This window comes from Denticeps clupeoides, chromosome 3 (genome assembly GCF_900700375.1).
Source record: "Denticeps clupeoides chromosome 3, fDenClu1.1, whole genome shotgun sequence".
NCBI lineage: Eukaryota > Metazoa > Chordata > Actinopteri > Clupeiformes > Denticipitidae > Denticeps > Denticeps clupeoides.
The window spans coordinates 11,906,797-11,926,475 of record NC_041709.1 but is presented as its reverse complement, the minus strand read 5'-3'; the positions used below and the strand labels follow the sequence as shown (position 1 = coordinate 11,926,475).

General features: G+C 41.1%; 3 protein-coding genes across 7 annotated transcripts; all 3 read left to right on the top strand.

Annotated features, from left to right (window-relative positions):
• Nucleotides 1-58: 58 nt before the first annotated feature.
• Nucleotides 59-3,437, top strand: tpst2 (tyrosylprotein sulfotransferase 2). Its single transcript, XM_028971950.1, is given in 7 exon segments — nucleotides 59-712; nucleotides 990-1,525; nucleotides 1,625-1,922; nucleotides 1,924-1,943; nucleotides 2,318-2,516; nucleotides 2,605-2,655; nucleotides 3,330-3,437. Coding segments are annotated over 6 exon segments (1,074 nt in total). The 5' UTR covers nucleotides 59-712; nucleotides 990-1,052; the 3' UTR covers nucleotides 3,363-3,437.
• Nucleotides 3,438-4,111: 674 nt separating this feature from the next.
• On the top strand, nucleotides 4,112-5,867 carry ubc (ubiquitin C). The gene is made up of 2 exons (XM_028974991.1): nucleotides 4,112-4,226; nucleotides 4,838-5,867. Exon 2 carries the CDS (start codon nucleotides 4,845-4,847, stop codon nucleotides 5,760-5,762), a length of 918 nt encoding a protein of 305 aa, XP_028830824.1. The 5' UTR covers nucleotides 4,112-4,226; nucleotides 4,838-4,844; the 3' UTR covers nucleotides 5,763-5,867.
• A 2,440-nt stretch (nucleotides 5,868-8,307) lies between these two features.
• Nucleotides 8,308-18,327, top strand: scarb1 (scavenger receptor class B, member 1). 5 transcript variants are annotated; one of them, XM_028974987.1, is made up of 14 exons: nucleotides 8,308-8,695; nucleotides 8,898-9,058; nucleotides 9,702-9,843; nucleotides 9,936-10,139; nucleotides 10,235-10,330; nucleotides 10,433-10,548; nucleotides 11,703-11,869; nucleotides 12,044-12,162; nucleotides 13,935-14,008; nucleotides 14,157-14,208; nucleotides 14,341-14,490; nucleotides 14,662-14,706; nucleotides 15,084-15,161; nucleotides 16,193-18,327. In XM_028974987.1, exons 1-13 carry the CDS (start codon nucleotides 8,576-8,578, stop codon nucleotides 15,144-15,146), a joined length of 1,509 nt encoding a protein of 502 aa, XP_028830820.1. In that variant the 5' UTR covers nucleotides 8,308-8,575; the 3' UTR covers nucleotides 15,147-15,161; nucleotides 16,193-18,327. The 5 variants fall into 5 exon arrangements, with proteins under 5 accessions (XP_028830820.1, XP_028830823.1, XP_028830819.1 ...); XM_028974990.1 differs by lacking the exon at nucleotides 14,662-14,706; XM_028974986.1 differs by having other exon boundaries at nucleotides 15,084-18,327.
• Nucleotides 18,328-19,679: the final 1,352 nt, after the last annotated feature.

Sequence of the window (19,679 nt, the reverse complement as noted above, 5' to 3'; positions counted from 1 at the left end):
CCTGATCATTTCAGAAGTGCACCACCAGCATGTATAAGTGTTGCCTACAAATGACACTACGCCCACGAAGGTGCTAGAGTGTTCAGCGCATGTGCAGTAAGTCCCCAGTAACACTCACAAACATAGTAACAGCAGTAATGGGAGAAAAAAAAAAAAACATCTAAATGATATAACATTCCTCCTCGATTTACTTTGCACTTTGTTGTTCACAAGAAACATTTAGTCAGAAGAATGAAGCTTTCACTTTCCAAAACAGGTTTGCTTCTGCCGGGCGGGGTGCCAACCCCCCACAGCGCGCACACACACACACACACACACACAAACACGCCCTTCACTCACACACAAACTTTTCATTCAATGCGGGTTCATTAAATGACATGAGGAAACTAATCCATAAAACGTGTGCTTGGTGGATTCATATACATTCTTGTTTGAGAACGACACCAAGGACAGCAGTCATTCAAGTTATTTTCACTTCCTTTTTTCTTTTTTCTTTGCACAAACAGGAAGTGGAAGTGTGCGTCGTAGAAAGATGTCAAACCTGTAGTGGACTTTTCATTTATGATGAGGCGTTTTTTTGCGCTTTCCCGGGCAGGTTTTCAAAACTCTGACTTGAGCCTGATGTGGCCAGACTCCTTATCTGTTCATCTCAGACACGTTTTCTGGCTGTGAATCTTGTTCCACTTTCAGAAGAACTAGATGCGCTGCAAAGGTACAGGTTTATGTTTTTCAGTTCGACTTTTCGTAGCAGTTTGTCAACTTTATAAAACATTATTTGTCATTTTCAGCTTTTACTAAATCCTGTGCAAGTTTGTCATGTTTAACACTTGCACGTTTGTGATTTATCATGAACAGAGCGAAATGTTTAAGCATTTGGTTTTGCTTCGTAAGGCTCTGCCTGTAATGAAGAATTAATTTGCTCAGGACTGAAGGGCCTTTGTCAAATCGCTTGGGATTTATATGATGTGTCCCTTCCTCTTCCACGGTAGCTCGGAGACTCATCATGCCCGCTGTGGAGAACTTGGCCAGGAAAAAGATCGTGCTGTAGAGTGATGCGATTAAAACTGAGACGGGCCACCACATTCCTGCTATGCCTGCTGGGACTGGGCACGCTGGCCAGTCTGCTTCGGTGGCTACTGGCCTGCCAGGACAGCCGCCCTTTCAGGAGCCTGTCGGTTACTGTGTTGGACCGGCAAAAGAAGGAGCACCGCTACAGCCAGAACACTCCTCTGGTGTTTGTGGGTGGTGTCCCTCGCTCAGGGACCACACTCATGCGTGCCATGCTGGACGCCCATCCCGATATCCGCTGTGGGGAGGAGACACGGGTCATTCCCAGGCTGCTGTCACTGAGACACGCCTTCGAGCGAGACGGTGAGGAGGGTGTTGATTTGGAGACACTGGACTCGGCTGTGACCGCTTTTCTGTTGGAGGTCATAGCTCGGCATGGGGAACCAGCCCCGTTACTCTGCAATAAAGACCCCTTCACTCTCAGGAGTGCCGTCTACCTCTCAAAACTCTTCCCAAAGTAATTTTTAACCTAGCAAACACAGAACATTAAAGGGTTTAGCACTGGGGTGTTGAGAAACGCAACTTTACTATCACTCTGTGTCAACTCTCCTTCCAGCTCAAAGTTCCTGCTGATGCTGCGGGATGGCCGAGCAGCAGCGCATTCCATGATCTCACGGAAGGTGACCATAGCGGGCTTTGACCTCACTAGCTACAGGGACTGTCTGTCAAAGTGGAGCAAGGCTATAGAGGGAATGCTGACCCAGTGCATGATAGTAGGGCCCGAACGTTGCCTTGCTGTGCGCTATGAGGATCTGGTGCTGCAGCCTCGCTCCACCCTGCAGGGTATATTACACTTCTTGGACATGAAGTGGCATGGGGGGGTGCTCCACCATGAAGATTACATTGGCCGGCCGGGGGGGGGTGTCTTTATCTCGGTAAGGCCCAGTATGTGCAACGTCTTTTGCAACGTCCATGACAACATGGACAGTCATTTAACAAGGATGATTTAGACAAACTAAGCCAGGCCTTAGATTACGTTGCATTTGTTTATCCAAATCAATTTACAGACAAGGAATGACATTCAAGCTCTTCTAAGAAAATCATGAGAACAGTCTAGACTGGGATTGCCTTGTTTCATTGTGTGCATTTTTTTCCAAAATCCAAAAGATGGAGTTCAGAGAACATGCCCTAAAACACACTCAAAGTCTCAAAATGCTGCCTGACGCTGCTTCCTTCTTTCACGTTTAATCTCGTAGGCTAGTATAAACCTGTCCTGTGGTGATAATTCTTTGTCTTTTTTTTTTTTAAGTGTTGAGCGCTCAACTGATCAGGTAATAAAACCAGTTAATCTCGAAGCACTAACTCGCTGGGTAGGCCAAATCCCAGCAGATGTTTTGGCAGAAATGGATATCATAGCACCTATGCTGAAAAGACTGGGCTATGACCCCAATGCCAACCCTCCAGACTATGGTCAACCTGACCCTGAAGTGGTCAACAACACAAAGAGGGTATAGTTCTATTGTATATGGTTAAACTGTCTGTTTAATGCTTACATATAGTAGTGTAGTGCTTCACAAATATTGATGTTTCTCTCAGGTTCTTAAAGGAAACTTCAAGACTCCTTTATATCTTAAAGAAGAGCTACAAGTGAGTACATTAAATTTGACTATTCTTTTTATATTCCCTTCTCAATAATATTATGGTTTTATATGAATGTGAGTACCAAAAAGGGTTATTTCACTGGCAACTGGACTTGTTATGGATCCTTGACAACGTTTTGCCCTTCCGTTCCTGAGGGTTTTCTCAAGTCTGACTGAGTGGTCGGAGAAGCAAGTTTATAAACCCTGTGGAGTCCTGAAGGTGGTAAGAGACGAAGGCTCAGGTGGTCTCATAACATACACCAACTGGTGTATGTTATGAGACCACCTGAGGCCTCGTCTCTTAGGTGTAAGTGGACTGCTGAGTCCTGTCCAGTTGAGCTGGCTCTTCTGGGTGTTTTGTTCTTGGGGTGGACCAGTTTCTGTCTCAGATCAGGCCAGCAGAGGCTCAGAGACCACCCCAAGGACAATGTAGTTTCTGATCTGTACATAGTAGAAACCAAACCAGTAGCTCCATAACACAGAAGAACCAGCTCATCATTATAAACCTGCTTCTACGAACAGTCCCTTGGAATGGAAGGGCAAAACGTTGTCAAGGATCCATAACAATTCCAGTTGCCAGTGAAATGGGATAACCAGACCACCACCGTCTGATCTTTGCTGGCAAGCAGCTTGAAGATGGTCGTACCCTGTTCCTAACTCTTGTGCTTTTCTTTTCAACAGGGGCTGATAAATGGAAGCAACACACAAACGTGACAGACAGACAGTGGTCACGTGGCGCGGCAGGCTGTTAGTACACTGCTGAATAAAATAATAAAATGGGCTCCAGAACACGTGTGCCGTGATTTGTCCGTGACCGCGACTTACAGCGTTTCGGTCCACGCCCACGTACGTGAATGCACCACGCATCTGCAATGAAGCGAGAGCTGAAGAATGCGGTTCTGGCAGTCACGCGCACCGGATCTGACCAATCGCGGACCCGCTGCCATGTCTCGCTGCGGATGACCCACTTCCACCACAGCAAATCACATAGAGAAAATGTATTAGGTGTTATACAGCTTACTACAAAACAATTATTAAAGGGCATTTAAATTCTAATAATAAAACAATACAATATAATACTGAAATATATATTCAACACATATAATAAAATACAACGGTAAATTATATAGAGCTTCGCTGTTGATCTAATAGGTTGTTTACGTCGTCTAGGGTTTAAAATATATTATTAAATGTTTTAAAATGTCTCAAGGCTTCCCGTTCCCCATTTGTCCAAAATCAACCCCCTGTGTGAAAGACGCCGCACAACCTCCCTGTAGCTTTCTGCTTCCGCTCTCTTATGTGTCCCTGTTTTTGATGTAGTTCGTTTAAATGTATAATATAATCTATCATATCATTAAATTGTGCAATACGCAAACATGTAATAGATTGACTGCTGATGTAAAACGTTTTCATTCGTGACATTCGGTCGAAATAAGCAGTCGAAAGTAGGTTGTGGGTAACGGCGGAGGGATACATAGTCGTGTTTGTATAAATACCACAGCCCTTTGTGCAGACGCCATTTGTGAAGAGAGAAGAAGGGAACGTATTCCTGCCGCAAAATCGATAAAACATTTGTTTGTGAGTAATTTCTTTTCCAGAATTGTACCCGTTTTTCACCGTAATTAAACAAAATTGTTTTGTAGATCCGTAGGTTATGTTTTAGATCTCTAGTTAATTGTGGTATGACGTTAAGTATCTGTTTGGATGGAATGTTGGCGCACATTACTTTCATTTAAATTTGCGGCTTGTTTTAACATCTATACCGATATTCTGTTTTGTGTAAGTAATTATTTTAGGACTACGTCAGGCTACGTTCCCTTGCGTTAGTTGGCGGGTTTTAACCTAGCATTTTCCCCTTCTACGCAGTAATTTTGCTCGACTATTTTACTAGCTATATACAACTCAAGAGATCTGGATATTATTTTGGAAGGATTTACTTGGTGGGTTTCGTGATTAAGGTTATTAAACTGCTGGCCGGCGTCAGCTATGCTAACATCAGACCGCTAGTTAGCTTATGGCGGCTGCTATGAAATGGCTGCTGGATGAGTCTGAGAGGGTGGAGTTCGGAATGACGTAATTATTTAGTCATACCTCATCTAGCTCGTCTGCTTATAATGCGTCTGATGTAGTTGATCAATTGTGCCCATATCAGAATATTTATATTCTATATTAACTCTTTCCTCCCTTAGTGTAAAGATGCAGATCTTCGTGAAGACCCTGACTGGCAAGACCATCACCCTCGAGGTGGAGCCCAGTGACACCATTGAGAACGTGAAGGCCAAGATCCAAGATAAGGAGGGCATCCCCCCAGACCAGCAGCGTCTGATCTTTGCTGGCAAGCAGCTTGAAGATGGTCGTACCCTGTCTGACTACAACATCCAGAAGGAGTCCACCCTCCACCTGGTGCTGCGTCTTAGGGGTGGCATGCAGATCTTTGTGAAGACCCTGACTGGGAAGACCATCACCCTCGAGGTGGAGCCCAGTGACACCATTGAGAACGTGAAGGCCAAGATCCAAGATAAGGAGGGCATCCCCCCAGACCAGCAGCGTCTGATCTTTGCTGGCAAGCAGCTTGAAGATGGTCGTACCCTGTCTGACTACAACATCCAGAAGGAGTCCACCCTCCACCTGGTGCTGCGTCTTAGGGGTGGCATGCAGATCTTTGTGAAGACCCTGACTGGGAAGACCATCACCCTCGAGGTGGAGCCCAGTGACACCATTGAGAACGTGAAGGCCAAGATCCAAGATAAGGAGGGCATCCCCCCAGACCAGCAGCGTCTGATCTTTGCTGGCAAGCAGCTTGAAGATGGTCGTACCCTGTCTGACTACAACATCCAGAAGGAGTCCACCCTCCACCTGGTGCTGCGTCTTAGGGGTGGCATGCAGATCTTCGTGAAGACCCTGACTGGGAAGACCATCACCCTCGAGGTGGAGCCCAGTGACACCATTGAGAACGTGAAGGCCAAGATCCAAGATAAGGAGGGCATCCCCCCAGACCAGCAGCGTCTGATCTTTGCTGGAAAGCAGCTTGAAGATGGTCGTACCCTGTCTGACTACAACATCCAGAAGGAGTCCACCCTCCACCTGGTGCTGCGTCTTCGTGGTGGCAATTAAGCAGCTTTTAGTGTTAAATTGAGCCGCAAACCATTTAAATTGACGTGCTCGCTGCATAATTATCTTACATTCCTGTTCATTCAAATAAAGTTCAAGCATTCCTGATATGGCTGTCTTGTGACTATTTATACCCCACATGCATTTGGTGCAGTTATTTTAAAATGAACATATTGCAATTTTATTAGTAATAGTAGTCAACATAAACCTCATTAATATTGTGATAAGTACTGCTCGCCTGGTTCCCTCCATCTCTGAAGGTAAAAGGAAGACGTTCATCAAGACTCTTCTCTATCTTGGCCCCTCGGTGGTGGAATGAACTTCCCCCTCGAGGTCAGAACAGCTCAGTCACTGAGCACCTTCAAACAGCAGCTCAAGACCTTCCTCTTTAGAGAATATTTAGATTAACTTATTATTAACCTTATTGCCTGACGTATGTATAGAAACTAACAGAGTGACTGTAAGATTGTCTTCATAGTTGGGGGTCCTAGTGAACCAGAATTGGTCACTTCATTGATGGTAACATGGAAGCACATTGTAAGGGCGTCTGCCGAATGCCTTAAATGGTAAATTTAAATGTAAAATGATAATGCTGTAAATAATAGGACTGTATAAAGCTTTGGCCAGCAGGGGTCGCCAGACGTTTTGTTGTGGTTCCATTTGAACAGTTCTAGGCTGCTCTCTGGAAGAGAACCATACCTTTAGAAGATGCCACAAAGCTTGTCCATCCAGTTCTCCTTTGTTCGCAGGATTTTTGTACCACTTTTCTGGTGAAGTTGACCTTCAGCCTCGTGACTTGTCCAACAATACTGGGTCGACAACAACGGGCCTGTGGCCCTGTTTTACTTGTTATATTGACATTTGAAATGCGCCTTGTTTGCAGGTTATGCAGCAGTCTCGAGAAATTACGTTTTATAGAATTCCACCTGCCCAAATGTTTACTTGAGTACGTTTACAGCATTTATCAGACGCCCTTATCCAGAGCGACTTACAATCAGTATTTACAGGGACAGTCTCTTGAAACACTCTTGCTCAGGGACACGATGGCAGTAAGTGGGATTTGAACCTGGGTCTTCTGGTTCATAGGCGAGTGTGTTAACCACTAGGCTACTACCACCCTATCTGCGGTGCTGCTGTATGTCTGTCTCCTCGGTCATCTGACCCTTCGTGATCTGTGGACGATCATGTGCACAGACGTTTAATTCGTGGGTTTTGCAAATGTCAGCGATAAGTCACGGATTCAGTCGTGTGAAGGGTGGCATTCACCCGAAATGTCCCCCACTTAAAGCGTGGTTCCTCTCTAACATTTGTTATGGTCTCCTGCTCTCACAAATTGACTTCGTGATTTGTTGGAACAAATCTGACCATTAAATTCAAGACGATTCGAAATACGCGTCCGCGCGTGTTGTCGCGATGAACGCGTTGAAAGAGGCCATTATCAGCATGTCACGTTTAGCAGTGAAACTAGTTCCAGGCAGACCGGAGGTTGTGTGCGAATCGGTGCAGAAATGTCGGTGCAGGGTGGGGCTGGGAAGGCAGAGCCAGGACGCACATGCCTCCAGGCTCCGGAGCAAGTACGCAGTATGTGACTGTTCCCGTTATCTCACGCAATGAGGGTTTCACTCGTCTAATCAAGTTATAAAAGGTCGGCTTGCCCTGTAATGCCAATTAAACTAGTTTCTTTAAGGACAAAGCATATCCCTTTTTTTTACAGACTAGCGTGACGGGCCACTTTTTCTTTTTAGACTGTCCGACAAACTGGGACATATTCTGAACAAACGAGCCCCGTTGATGGTAAAAATAGGAGCTTCCAAAAGTAAAGAGTTTCATAGAGTGTATGTAATTACCGCCTTTTACGTCATGTTAAGTGGCCTCTGTTTGTCCCCCGGCTATAAAATTGTGTGTCACGAGAATGACAATTAATTATAACAATTATAACTTATATAAATTATAACTGTGTTCTGAATGCTTCACGAATGTAAATATGTAACCTTTATGTCATCTTACACCTGAACAGCCGTTGTCTGTTTAGTGTGGAAATCTGTATAGAGGAGACACCCATCATCAGGTTTTCGTTGTCTTATGTCGAAATCGTAATTTCCCCCCTGACCTCAACACGTAAGCAAAATGTTTTTAAAACAAAAAGATAGCCAAGCAAAAGCTGTCACCAGAGTTCATTATCAGTTCATTTCCAAATTCACAAATGAATTATTTCTATAGATACTCACATGAAGGGCATACATTCTTAAAAATTCAGCAAGGTATAGCGAATATATTAAACCAATAATTTGCTATAACGACAGACTATAACCATTAAAAAACGCTTCAGAAATTACATGAAATGACTAGAAAGGATGTGGTGGTGTCGAAATAACAAGACCGAAAAAAAAAAAAAAAACGACGTATCTCCACACTGCACTCCCGTACTTTAGAGTCTAGACATCCGACCAACTTCACACTAATCAGATAGCCGCAATCGTGTGATGCCTGGTTACATTGTAACTACATCCCCCACAATTCCGCTCGGCGGAGGCGGGGCTACGACCCGGGGATAAACACGAGTCCCGTCCGCGCGTCTCTATGGGCTCTTTGAAGAGAACCTTATCTGTCCACTCGTGGACTTTAAGATTGCGCTTCGGCGTGTCGCGGTGTTCCTGACATTCGCTATCGGTGAGCCCGTGAGCGACACGGTGAAATGAACGTTTCCCCATCCGCGGACCCCGCACCGCGCTGAGCCCCAGTGGCCCCGGTGCGAATCCCGGACGCATCTCCGGTCTGGTTGTCGAAGTTGAAGTTGTCTCTGCTGCTCGGTTGTCATGGCTGCGTCCGTGTCTAAAATCTCAGTGGGGCTCTTGGTAGCGGGGATCGTCACCGCGATCTTTGGCATTGTTCTAGTGTTCGTTGGACCTATAATAGTCGACGACCAGATAGTTAAGGTAAGCGGGCTCCCGAGTTTGCTACATAAAAATGTTGTCCTTGCAAAAAAAAAAAAGAAAACCAGCAAAATGCCGACCTTGATATTGATATTTCACGATGTTATCACTCGTTACTCTTAAAATCAAATTTAATCCTATATAAAAGTTTTGAATGCGAATCCCGTGGTCCAGTCTTTTAAACAAGGTTTCTTTTATGTTGCAGAATGTGGAGATCAACCCCAAGAATGATCTCTCTTATACCATGTGGAAGGACATCCCTGTACCATTCTTCATGTCCGTGTACTTCTACCATGTGCTCAATCCCAAAGAGATCCTCAAGGGCGAGAAGCCGATGGTGGAGCAAAGGGGACCCTATGTGTACAGGTGAGCTTGTATTATTGTTTTTGCTTGCCTGTGGTGATCTATTCCAATTCGTATCTTTCTGACCCATTCATTTTATGTATGTGTATTAAATGTGTATTTGATTTAGTTATTTTTTCACAAATATGGTCATGTAGTGTAAATTCAGCTTTTTCCAACTAAACATGTGGAAGGATGCATGACTGGAACTCAACTCAGCCATAGCTGTGAGCCCAACTCCTCCACAGTGGGAGGAAAATGCTTAAAAAAATGGCTATAGTCTGAGAGGGCCTAGATGCAAAGAATATAATGCTTTTTAAAATACATCAAATCATATTGAGATTTTTATGTATAGATGTATATTTAGGATCCTTCTTCAGTTGCCTGTAGTCAGCAGTATTTCACTGGCTTGGCCTTGCAACTCCCCATGGCTTCCTGTTTTTTGTCACTTGGATCCACTATACTCAAACCCACTGGCATCATGTGCTCTGCATCCAGGGAACAGGAAATTAGCCATGCAGTCTGATGCCACCATCTGCCTACATACCAGTCATTTGAAGGGAGTTTATCTGTGTCCTTGCGTGGTCTAATTGATGATGGTCTCTCTGATGTGTGGAGTTGTGGGATGTTATGTGATGCTGTTACATCAGATTTTGCCTGTCCGCAGTGAAAAGCGTCAGAAGGAAAACATCACATTTCACGACAATCACACTGTCTCGTATCGTGAGTACAGACGGTACTTCTTTGAGGAGAGCATGTCTGTGGGCAACGAGTCAGATGTGGTCACCATACCTAATATGCTAGTACTGGTAAGTGCTTTGATTCGGCCCCAGTGGCTGTAAATCAAGGCATTGTTTGTTTGGATGTGAACGAAACCCTCCGTTCTGCTTGCGCCTGTCAGGGAGCCTCGGTGATGATGGAGGACATGCCTTTACCTGTTCGGTTGATGCTGAGCACCGCCCTCACCCTCTTTAAAGAGGAGGCCTTCTTGACTAAGCCTGTTGGGGAGCTGATGTGGGGCTATGACAGCAAACTTGTAGACTTCCTCAACCAGTACCTGCCCGGCATGCTCCCAACCTCTGGCAAATTTGGTCTTTTTGCTGAGGTTAGTATGTCTGGGGAGAGTTGAGCTTCTGGATACAGAGAACACCTCCAAACCAAATGTCTCATGCTGATTTGTTTTCTCTTTCTCTCCACCAGTTCAACAACTCCAACACAGGACTGTTCACAGTGTTTACTGGCAAGGACGATATCAGGAAAGTTCACAAAGTCGACTTCTGGAATGGTTTAAAAAAAGTGGGTACATTTCATTTTAATGGTGTGATGTGAGTTTGGGAACAGGTGACACACTCATTCATTTTCTTTATTCCCATCCCATCCATCTTCTGAATGTTGTAGGTGGATTATTGGAGGACCGAGCAGTGCAACATGATAAATGGCACTGCTGGTCAGATGTGGCCTCCGTTCATGACTACAGAGTCCACTTTACCTTTCTACAGCCCTGATGCTTGCAGGTACTTTAGATAATAAATAAACAAGGTTAAAACCCTTGTGCCTTCTCCAGGCATTTTTGTACATTTTGTCAATTTTCTTTTAAATTTGACAAATGTTTCGAATGTTTGAAATCCAGTGTTTTTTAATCTTAGATTTGATCCATATTTTGGGTATGCATTTTGTACCCTCTTGCCCTCTTTGTGGGCAAAAATGTACACACACAAAAATGCGACAAAATCCTTATACATTAATATTGTTTTCCATACATTTTTCCATGTTTTTTTCCATAAATCACTTGGTCAACTTAAGCCCTTTACAAAATGATGAAACATTTAATTATTTTCAGGACTTTAATCCCTTAAAAGCCAGCTTAAACATTTTATCATTGATTCTTTATTTTGAAAATCCATATAAAGCTGTAATGTCAAATAATGCCTCATGACACCCATTGTGGTCTAAAATGTATATGCACCAAAAACCTGCAATAAATTCTTATACATAACTTTTTTTTTTTTGGCAGTGTTTATAATGGTTATATATAACCATTATATATAATGGTTAATGTCTTGGTCATGTCAAAGATCAGCAAAAATAGATTTGATTGCATTACTTTTTTTTTATTTTGTGTCCCATTTGCAGCAAACATAGATGCAATAAAATGTCCTTTTATTTTAATACTTAATAATAGTGGCTTCAAATAGATTCTAAAAGGAGTATTTCTCATATCTTAACAAGGCAGAGATGTGGCTTATAGACTATTTATGGGTTAGGGAGTTATGGCGGCAGGCAGAAACAGGTATGTTTTAAAATAAGAACTGGGCCTAAAAGTGTGGACATGCAACTGGCTCATAAATTATTGTTCTAGATGCTCTGGCAGTCACAAGTCTTTTCATAGTTACGGACAAGATGACTTTGTTTGCTTTAGACAGTCTGACTCAAATATTACACAGTCCAAAAGTTGGTTCAGTGGCGAGGCTTATATTACCAAAGAAAATAATGGCAAAGCAAATATGAATAATTTTGTAAATTTTAGACGAGATTATTGTAGATAGTCAAGCTGAGCTGTTACGTAAAGTTTAAATTTATTCATTTTTCCATTATTGTTTTGTTATGCTTTTGAAATGGCCTTTCGCGTTTGAATTTTTTTTGTCTGATCATTTTTTTTTTTTGGTAGGTCAATGGAGCTTGTGTTCCAGAGAAAAGGGAAGATGAAGGGTATTCCTTTGTTCCGATTTGTTGCCCCCAAAACACTATTTGCCAATGGAACAGACTATCCCCCAAATGAGGGTTTCTGCCCCTGCAGGCAGTCAGGGCTGCTGAACGTCAGCAGCTGTAGACACAGTGAGTGTCCTACTATGCGTCCAGGCATCGGGTCCATGAGTGAAATTCATTCAGCACTTTCTCCACACTTGCATGCTGCATGAAACCGTGCACTGAACCATAGACTTGAATGCCCTTGTTTCAATATGTTAGGGCAGAGGTCAGTGAAACTGTTTTTCTTCTTGAAATCTTCAGACTCTCCAGTCTTCATGTCACATCCCCACTTCTACAACGCTGATCCTGCCTTGCTGAACACTGTCATTGGGCTGAGCCCCAGTGAAGAGGAACATGGCCTATTTATTGATATTCATCCTGTAAGTAACTCATTCCTGTCTTCAGGGCACACAGAAAATAATCAGCCTGATTTTGACCAGATTTTTTGTTAACATTTGAAGATGACTGTAAAACAGACAAGAAATGTCTGACTAGCTAGAAACATTTCTGAGTTGAAGTTATAGTGAAACTTTCCTAACTAGTTATAGCTACTGGAACATGTTTGTCTATTTGCATTAAATAAGTGATATTATCTGATTAAACTGTACATTCGTAAATAGTCAGCAGACACTATAAAGATGATTTGTTATAATCATCTCAGGGCCACGCCTGCTACCAAATCAGACTTGCAGCACTTTAATCCAAGTGTTCTGATTTTAGTCTGTTCATAAAAGCACTACACTCCTTATTTAAACGGGTTACACAACAAGTTTTACTAAAAGTAGGGGGAAAATATTATTTTATTTTTGTTATACACTTAATTCCACAAATCGTTCAAGGTTAAAATAGAATGGAATGGAAACTACAATAAAGGCATATCTCAAGAAAGAAATCAGATAAGCTAATTGGAAATTGCTCATGATTGTAACTGTTTTGATTGTTTTATGCTTATATGATTCTATTTAAAAGAGTAACTTATCAAGCAAATTAACATGTCAAGGAGTTCTCCTTGCTGACTGATCTAAGTATACAGACTTTGCCCTGGAGTCAGTCTAAAGGGATGCAGGTCACTGTCTACAGCATTGAAATCTGACTCCCTAAGCGATTAAGGAGTGCATATAAAACACATTATGATCCTGAAAGATATTGATACGAAGGACGTGTTACATATTGAGCCTTTTTTATTTCAGATGCAAGGTAAAGTTCTGTGACTCTCTGACGTTGTCTAAGTGACCCAAGGTTAATAGAGGCTGATTGTATGTGATAAAACTAGCACTGTTTTAGATAAGCTCTGACTGTGCTCTTGGACTTGTCTGCATCATAAAATAATTACTGAAGAAACTGGATCTGTCCCAATCAACACTCAGTGATCCACTGCAGATAGTGACACTCCTATACTGGCATTATCACACTCTGAGGTAACACAGCAGGGAACACGCATCTGAATGTCCTTAAAGACTTCCTCAGCCCTGGCCTCAGAGTAGCATTCTAAGGGATTTATTCTAAAATCTCTTACTCATGGGTCCAGGCATTCTTGAGCAGTTATCTCATTGCATAATTCATGAATTCTGGGTCGTTTCTAAACTAGTTTGAAATCAGGTCTTTAATTTCCCACAGTTTGTTTCCCTGTGCACTCCTTTTTAATAATGCACAAATGTTGTGCTAATTTCTTAAACTACTTGAATATATAATAAAATCTAGGGAAAAATACTTTGTTAAACACAGATGTGTGAGAATATGTGGGTATGTGTTTGACATTTTCATTACATGTAAATCAAATCTAAATGTAAAACATACACATATTCTTACACCTATTCACATATTCACTCAGTCACATTAAATCCCTCATGATTTTTTTCTGTACTAACACATCTCACAAAGATTGTGTTGTTTGGTCCACAGAAGGTGGTGCAATGCATTTTGTAAATATTCATATACCAAAGAGTAAAGTGTAAAGTTCAGCGAGTAAACACAGAGGGCCAGTGTAACGTCCTGTGCGGTAAAGGTTTTACAAGAGATTGCATTAATGCCTTGCCCTAATTTGTCACATAGACACTTTTGCATAACTGAAAACACCCCAGTCATCTGTTATGTTGGTATGATGCTAGTATGGTATGTGGGTTAACACATTCAAATTTCCGCTGTCTTGTAGGAGACTGGGGTGCCTCTGAATGTGTCCATAAAGTTGCAACTTAACCTCTACATTAAGAGGGTCCTTGGAATCATGTAAGATCTTCATTCCAATGTCTAAAGCTCAGAAAACTGATATTTGTTATAATAAGGTGTAACAGAAGATATTAATATTCTCATGAATGTTGTCTAAAACAGATTATGATTGTGTCTTTAGAAATGTGTAACGCTTTTAATTTTTCAGACAAACTGACCGCATTGCTGAGGTGGTGATGCCAATGATTTGGTTTGAGGAGGTAACTCTTTCTCACTCTGCTGTCAAATACTGTCTTTTTACTGTATTATTTTGCACTATATGATTTTGGAAGAGGCTATAACAACCTTTGTTAATAACCATAAAATGTGCTTCTTTGTTAATTTTGTTTTAGCGTGGATACATTGATGGTTCGGTACTCACGACGTTTTACAATAATCTGGTGGTGATGCCTGCCCTGTTGGAATACATGCAGTACATCTTCATCGGCCTTGGTCTCCTCTTCATCCTTGTGGCTGTTGTCTTGAGAATCCGGGAACAAAAGGTTTGTAGTGAGGAGAATGACTGGAAGGGGCAGAGGATGCATGGCATGTTAGTGAGCATGTGATCACTCAGATCCACTCTTGGACAATCCTGTCCTCGTGCGGACATGCGTTTCTTAACCTGGATGGTGTGTAGCAGTCAGCTTCTATATTTATATTATTTTGTTTCACAGAGGCGAAAATCAGACGAAATTGTGGCCACAGATGCAGACCACAGGGTTTGTTTTGTCTGGATTTCTTTTTAAATAATAAAAAAAAGCAGTACGATAAAATATATGATTATTTTATTAATTTAATGATTGTTTGGCCCAGAATTTTCATAAATTAAGATCATTTTTGAAAATGAATCCTTCATAAAATATATGTCTTAAGAGAAGGTAATATTTTTGAAGAATTGCATGATTCTTGTTTCCTCAATCATATCAAATCCCTCACACTGCATGACCAAGTGAACAAAATCAACAGATCGCAATCCTGAATGATTTAACATAGGAAATTGACCAACTTATGAACATTTCCAATGTAATTGGTCATGCTGCCAATCAAATCCTTTCTCACCACCTGTACTATTCAAATGGGTTTGGTTATCTTTTAGGACAACACATGTGACACAAAAATCGACCCAACTGGCAAAAAGATGCTGAGTGAAAAGTTTTAGTGTGGACAGTTGCAGGTGGGTGTTCAGCGGAGACGCCGCCTCTCTCTCGGTTTTATCCCGAGCCCAGCACCTCTTCTTGGGCAGCAGAAGGCCTAGCACTGCCACAGTTTGCCGTAAATCCCCCATGTTGGCCTCCTGTGCAACGTAGTCCTCCTGTTTGTTGCCATCTGTACTTGTTAATATTAACATGCCTGTCACTAGGGATTGTTGTCTGCTCTCTTCTGTTTAGCCCAGTGTCATCTTTCCTAACGTTGCTGCTTTTCAAAAACGTTTTTCTATCATACGTCGTGATTCGCGTGTCTCGTTGTGTGTCAGGTCTCACGGGACTAATGCGCTGTGGCTTATGAAACAGGCAGCAGGGATTATCTGTGGCACTCAGCATTTTTCCTCGCATTTGGTTTCTCTCAAAGCACGCGTTTCTCATTTCCTTTCCAGCAGCTGCATGAGTGTTGGATGCTGATATGTGCAGTTTTGTTTTTATATTAGCATGCCTTCCTTCTGCATATCTCGAACCATGTTTCCTTCCATTTACAGGTTTTTGTATGTGGTGGGGTGTTTTAGTTATTTATTTGTAAATCGGTTTCTGATCATGGACCTTTAGGATCTTTAGTCGGAGCTCTATGAGCTAAATCAGCTAAATTTTCCCCAGCCCAAATCAACACACTTCAGCCTGTCTTCTATTACAATGTAAAAGATGACCTGAGCCATATGAAAACAGAGCTGTCTATGTATTTTTTAATTTTTTTAAGAGAAGGTACTTTCATCTTCATTAAATTGATTCTTTCATTGGAAGCTTTTATCTGTAGCATTGGGGTTTTTAGAGAAGTTTAGACTAATCCTTTTTTAGTGCTTTTATAGGTGTCAAATGACAGGTAGGTATAATTACATCATTTTGATAAAATTAGCAAATGCAGCATAACACACATACACACTCTCTCTCTAATCATGGAAAATAGTCAGTTGGAACTTACACTTGACATGCAAAACTCTAAAGCCATTGATGTAACTACAATGTTTTAATTTTATTTATTCCCCTTTTGATACAGGTAAGCAAACATTTGAATGCCGGCAAGCAATGTGACTATGCTGACCCCAAAAAATTGGTGTATGAGAGGACTCCTCTGCTGCAGGAATAACCTCACCAACGACTCCTTCAGTTTTGATGAAAGCACATCATGGTATCATGATGCATAGAGGCACTTAGAGGGTATGTTGGATATATTTAGCACTTTGTGGTATGAAGTAATATTGGTGCAGGGTGCTGCTGGGTGACAATGTGGACTATTGTTTACCACTCTTGTCCATATTGTCACTGTAATTCTCTGGTTTTCTACAACTTACTTTGGTGAAGATTGTAGATTTATAAGTGCACTTTCTTTTTTTTTTTTTTTTTCTTTTTTTTTTTTTTAATAAACTATACTTTTATTTATTTTATTTTTTTTGCCATATTGAGAAATAACCAATAATGCTTTTTGATCATGTCATATCCACGGCCAAAAATCAAACAGCGTGGCAGACTTTTGCCTTGTGGCATTCTTCAGGGTTAATTCAATGTCACCCCTTTGATGGGAGAGAAACTTGTATGAAATGTAGCAACGTTTAATACTTGTTGTTTTCTCATTTCTAAACAAACAAATGTAACAAGCTCTTCTGCCATGTTTATGACTCCATAAGAATTCATCTTTATTGTATTATGTGCCAATGTGTTATGTTCAGTTGTTTTCATTGATTATTGGGAAACCAAGCTCACTGCTAGTTTGCCAAATGAGACTTGTTTGAATGAGTTATATTTTTGGATCATGCCAGAGATTTAACAATGTTAAAACTGCATGTGTTTTTTTGATTGTATACATTTATTACAATGTTGAAACCTTTAAAAATGTGCACTTGTTAAAACCTAAACACATTCTGCCATCAAATGAAAGTGAAGTAATTGTCATTGTGAAACACTGCAGCACAGCACACGGTGACACAACGAAATGTGTACACTGCATTTAACCATCACTCTTGGTGAGCAGTTCGGGGAGCAGTATGTGGGGACGGTGCTTTGCTCAGTGGCACCTCAATGGCACCTTGGCGGTTCGGGATTTGAACCGGCAACCTTCTGATTACAAGGCTGCTTCCTTACCACCACTGGGGTGAAAGTTTCATTTTCTGTCAGTCTAGGGTTTATGTAGGACATACATACCATGTACACACTTCTGACAGAAACCTATTAAAGACACATGCATCACACCAATATTATTTATTATGTGAACTGTTGCCATTTTAGTCAATAGACTGGTTGTAAGACCACTTCTCTCAGTACAGATGTGCCAAGTCAATTTCACAATTGTGATCTGCTTATACATTACTATTTTACAAATTATATATCCATTGCAAAAATTGTGCAGGACATACTTATTCATCATGTGCACAAAAAAAGCAATGACTGGCATTCTAAATGTGAATCTGTGTGCTGCGCAATATCACTTCAGCAACACCTCAATTGACATTCTCCAGCAATTCTGTTTAATCATTAATCAACTTCAGCACCAAGCCACGTCCAGTTGATTGGCAGGCGAAGAACTGTTTTGTTATTCAGCATTTGGATCCTGGGCTGGACAAAAACCTGTGGCTGTCTGCTAAAAAAAAGGATTTCGGTCACACGCATTTTCTGGTGGAAGGGTCCAATCATTTATTGGATTTGCTTTACGCAACGGCTTCAGAAACAGCTCAATATTCGCATTTTTTTGTTTGCAACGACAATATCGTTGCATACTTTTTATGTACAAATATTACATAAGTTATATTAATAACAATAATAAAAAATTACAACATTCATGCAATAATATAAACGTCAACATCTATAGTCTGTTTGAATATGATATAAATTGGGCTTATAATTTGAATAGACATTAACCAACAGATAATGGATTGTAAATCTGTGGTACATTTTGTAAATGTCATATTTTGTGGGTATGTATGTTTTCTTTTAACAGATTGATCTTGATCCATCTGGGGGTTGTACTTTTATTTTCATTCACTAGATGGCAGTTGGGAATTAGCAAATGTGTGGTCTTCTGGAATTAGTGAATCAATTTACATCACTCCTAGGCATGCAGTTCATTCTATTCATCGAGTATTTTTCTAATGTTTTTTTTTCTTTTTCTGAATTAAAGCATTTTCATCAAATTGGTGAGCTCTGTTGCAACAGTGCAAAATGTTTCCTCTTTTAACATTCATATACACTGTTGCCTGGGGAATAACACTTAGTGGACGACATAAAATGGTTCAAATAATATGATGAGGTCAAGATGACCTATGTAGTTTTCACATATGTATGTGACCATTTGACAGCAAAATCCAGCATAGAAAAGAGCACGAAACATTGTACCATAAGGTCATATGGCTGATACACACAGACAAACATAATGCTTTAATTGATCGAAAACCATTTGTTCTGTTACGTTTGAATTCTGATTCTGGGATTCTGAAACTGACGAAGATCTGTGAGGGAAATGTACATTTATTTCTAGAGGATTGTTACACTGACAGCAGAAAGATGTGGTTTTATACGGAGCCTTGATCAGGTGGCCACCCTGGAGACACACTCCACACCCCACTCCACCTCGGATTAATGTAAGTGGCAGCCAAATGCATTTGTAACAGTTCCAAACGGGAGGGCTTTGTCACTTCTGTGCCCCAGGGACATATACATCTCTGGCGACCGTCCTCCCTTGACTCCTGCCAGTTGGTGAGGGTCTTGCGTCAGGACCGCTGGCTGCTGCTGAATGTGATGGGTGCAGCTGGAATCAATTTCTCAGGAAAAAAGAAACAAGGCAATCAAAAGCAGAGCCTGTAGGCTTTTGCCTTAATTTTTCATGAGATCAGAAAAAATGAGGTTCCAGGTTGTGTTCAGCATCACTATGGATTTGTTTTTGTGTGTCCTGCGTGATATGATATCATATGAGGTACTGCCTATTTTGAGGAAATGATGTCACTCAGTCATGTTTTCTTCTTCGAAGGCTCTTCAAAAACTTTGCACTCATGGTGATGAAGAGACACCGCTTTAATTTAATAGCAGTAAATTTCAAGTGTTAATTCATCTTGGAAATAATCTGTAGGGAGAAACATCTACTGAAGGCAGTGGAATTAAAAGATGATGGACCCTCAAGTGTACATACGGGGGGAATGAAAGAGTAATATTAATGTAAAGAATGTAAATGTTAAGATTGCAATGAAGTATGATTGAAGATATAAAATTCGTAGAAAATATTTCTTCGATTGTCTTGAATCAGTCTGCACTACATAGCCTGCAGGCTTTTGCATTATTAGTAGATGTCATTAACATTAAATTTGCACTGAATAAGCATATTTTTGCATATTTGTAATATTGCATTTGTCAAACTGCTATGAAAGAATTTTGTAGGGTAGAAATGGCAAAATTCTTTAATTTTATTCTAAACCAGCAGCTTCGGTATCAATGCACTTTGCGTGACATTTTTACAATGGCTTCAAATTTCAGTGGTGGCCTAGCGGTTAAGGAAGTAA

Excerpts from the sequence above, each read along its gene's own strand:
- scarb1 (XM_028974987.1), top strand. The coding sequence starts at position 8,576 with ATGGCTGCGTCCGTGTCTAAAATCTCAGTGGGGCTCTTGGTAGCGGGG. Across the intron at positions 10,549-11,702 it reads TACAGCCCTGATGCTTGCAG|GTCAATGGAGCTTGTGTTCC; the intron begins GTACTTTAGATA and ends TTTTTTTGGTAG. Across the intron at positions 14,209-14,340 it reads CAATGATTTGGTTTGAGGAG|CGTGGATACATTGATGGTTC; the intron begins GTAACTCTTTCT and ends ATTTTGTTTTAG.
- ubc (XM_028974991.1), top strand. The coding sequence starts at position 4,845 with ATGCAGATCTTCGTGAAGACCCTGACTGGCAAGACCATCACCCTCGAG.